The sequence below is a fragment of the Babylonia areolata genome, chromosome 34 (assembly GCF_041734735.1).
Source record: "Babylonia areolata isolate BAREFJ2019XMU chromosome 34, ASM4173473v1, whole genome shotgun sequence".
Taxonomy (NCBI): Eukaryota; Metazoa; Mollusca; class Gastropoda; order Neogastropoda; family Buccinidae; genus Babylonia; species Babylonia areolata.
The window spans coordinates 22,214,594-22,217,093 of record NC_134909.1 but is presented as its reverse complement, the minus strand read 5'-3'; the positions used below and the strand labels follow the sequence as shown (position 1 = coordinate 22,217,093).

Here is a 2,500-nt window from a genome sequence, read left to right as displayed (position 1 = left end):
TTGAGTGTTTAATGTTGTCCTGGCTGGTGGACTGGTGACTGTTGTTCCCGGGGCAGGCCAAGCTCCAGTGGAAGCAGGCGGAGTGTCTGGACGCTGGGAGGTACTCCTGCGAGGCCGACAATGGGGTGGGGGCCAAGGTGTCGCTGACTGCCGACCTCAAGGTCCTGTGTAAGTGCTGCACGTGCACGTGGTTTGCGTGCACAACGAGCGTGGACGTATTGAGCTTTTTTTTTCTTTAAATTTTTTTTTTATCCCCGCGTACGTATGTTGTATATATCTGTGACAGGTATTCACACTGATAGTCGCATATTGCACAGATACACACACACGCGCGCACGCGCGCGCACACACACACACACACACACACACACATACATACATACATTTTTTTTCATTCTTTTTTTCTTCTTTTCCCTCTGTCTCTGTCTCTCTCAATATATATATATATATATATATATATATATATATATATATATATATATATATATATATATATATATATATATATATATATATATCTCACCATCATCACCATCACCCCCATCACCATCACCCCCATCACCATCACCCCCATCGCCCCCATCACCATCATCACCATCACCCCCATCATCACCCGACAACACATTCCACCCCCATCACCCCCATCACCACCATCACCCCCATCATCACCCGACAACACATTCCACCCCCATCACCCCCATCACCACCATCACCCCCATCGCCCCCATCACCATCATCACCATCACCCCCATCATCACCCGACAACACATTCCACCCCCATCACCCCCATCACCACCATCACCCCCATCATCACCCGACAACACATTCCACCCCCATCACCCCCATCACCACCATCACCCCCATCGCCCCCATCACCATCATCACCATCACCCCCATCATCACCCGACAACACATTCCACCCCCATCACCCCCATCACCACCATCACCCCCATCGCCACCATCACCACCCTCACCCCCATCACCCCCATCACCACCCTCACCCCCATCACCCCCATCACCATCACCACCCTCACCCCCATCACCCCCATCACCATCATCACCATCACCCCCATCACCCCCATCACCACCCGACAACACATTCCACCCCCATCACCCCCATCACCATCATCACCATCACCCCCATCACCCCCATCACCACCATCACCCCCATCACCCCCATCATCACCATCACCCCCATCACCACCCGATAACACATTCCACCCTCATCACCCCCCATCACCCCTATCACCACCCGACAACTGATTCACACCCCACACCCCACCCCCACCTCCCCCCAGGCTCTCCACGCCTGGATCCCCGCGTGTTCTTCCAGCCTTACGTGGCGGGTCGTCTGGGGCAGACGGCGGCGGTCAGGGTGCACGTGCTGGCCTACCCCCCTCCCTCCTTCCTCTGGTACAAGGTGCGCGGCGGTGAGGTCCTCTCCTCCCCCTCCTCCGCCATCCTGGTGGGCGACAGTGCATCGTCCCAGGGACAGAGTGACAAGTGAGTATGACGTGGACACTTGCACAGCGCCTGTCCTCTGACAGAGGCCAAATTCTAAGTGCTTTTTGATTGATGTGGACACTTATATAACGCCTGTTCTCTGACAGAGGCCAAATTCTAAGTGCTTTTTGATTGATGTGGACACTTATATAAGCGCCTATCCTCGGTGGGAGATAAGCTCTAAGCGCTTTACAAACACGGGGTCATTGGTTGATATGGATATTTATATAGCACCTATCCTCGGTCGGAGACCAAGCTCTATGCACTACATGGAGTCATTGATTGATATGGATTCTTATATATTGATATGGTTCTTATATAGCACCTATCCTCGGTCGGAGACCAAGCTCTAAGCGCTTTACGGGGTCATTTGTACAGCCAGGCTGCCTACCTCGGTAGAGCCGACTGACGGCAACCATTGGGCGCTCATCATTCGTTTCTTGTGTCATTCAATCAGATTTCAGGCACGCACACTTACCCGCTCAGACAGGCATGAAACATTTCACGTGCATGACCGTTTTGTTTATTCACCCTGCCATGTAGGCAATAACAGGAGTAGAAGGAGGAGGGTGCTGGGGGGATAGGAGGGGTGGGGGGGCATGGGAGGGGGGTGCATGAGGTGGTGTGTGTGTGTGTGTGGGGAGGGGGGGGGGGGGGAGGGGGGGGCATATGATTATTGTATGTTGTAGCCTTGTGTACACTTTGAGATTTGGACGACGATAATGGTACAGTAATAGTGCTGATCTTGATGGTGTTGACGATGTCAGCAGAATGTGTGTGTGTGCGCGTGTCTATAAAAGTTTTATTGTGTGTGTGTGCATGTGTGTGTGTCTGCGCACGCGCGCGCCCCCGTGTGTTTTTCTTCAGTTTAACGTCTATTCACTATAAGTGTTTTTAGACGGACAGGAGTAAAGTAGTGTATAAAGGAAAGGGAATGCATGTGAATATTAGTGTAAAAAAAAAGAAAAAAAAAAGAAGTTTATGTTAGGTATCAGAG

General features: G+C 51.5%; 1 protein-coding gene across 1 annotated transcript in view; it reads left to right on the top strand.

Annotated features, from left to right (window-relative positions):
- Window positions 1–2,500, top strand: part of LOC143277588 (hemicentin-2-like) — an 86,256-nt gene that overhangs the window by 72,805 nt on the left and 10,951 nt on the right. Inside the window, exons 38-39 of the mRNA XM_076582467.1 lie at window positions 57–168; window positions 1,299–1,503. Coding sequence (XP_076438582.1) covers window positions 57–168; window positions 1,299–1,503 — 317 coding nt within the window. The remainder of the gene's footprint in view (window positions 1–56; window positions 169–1,298; window positions 1,504–2,500) is intronic.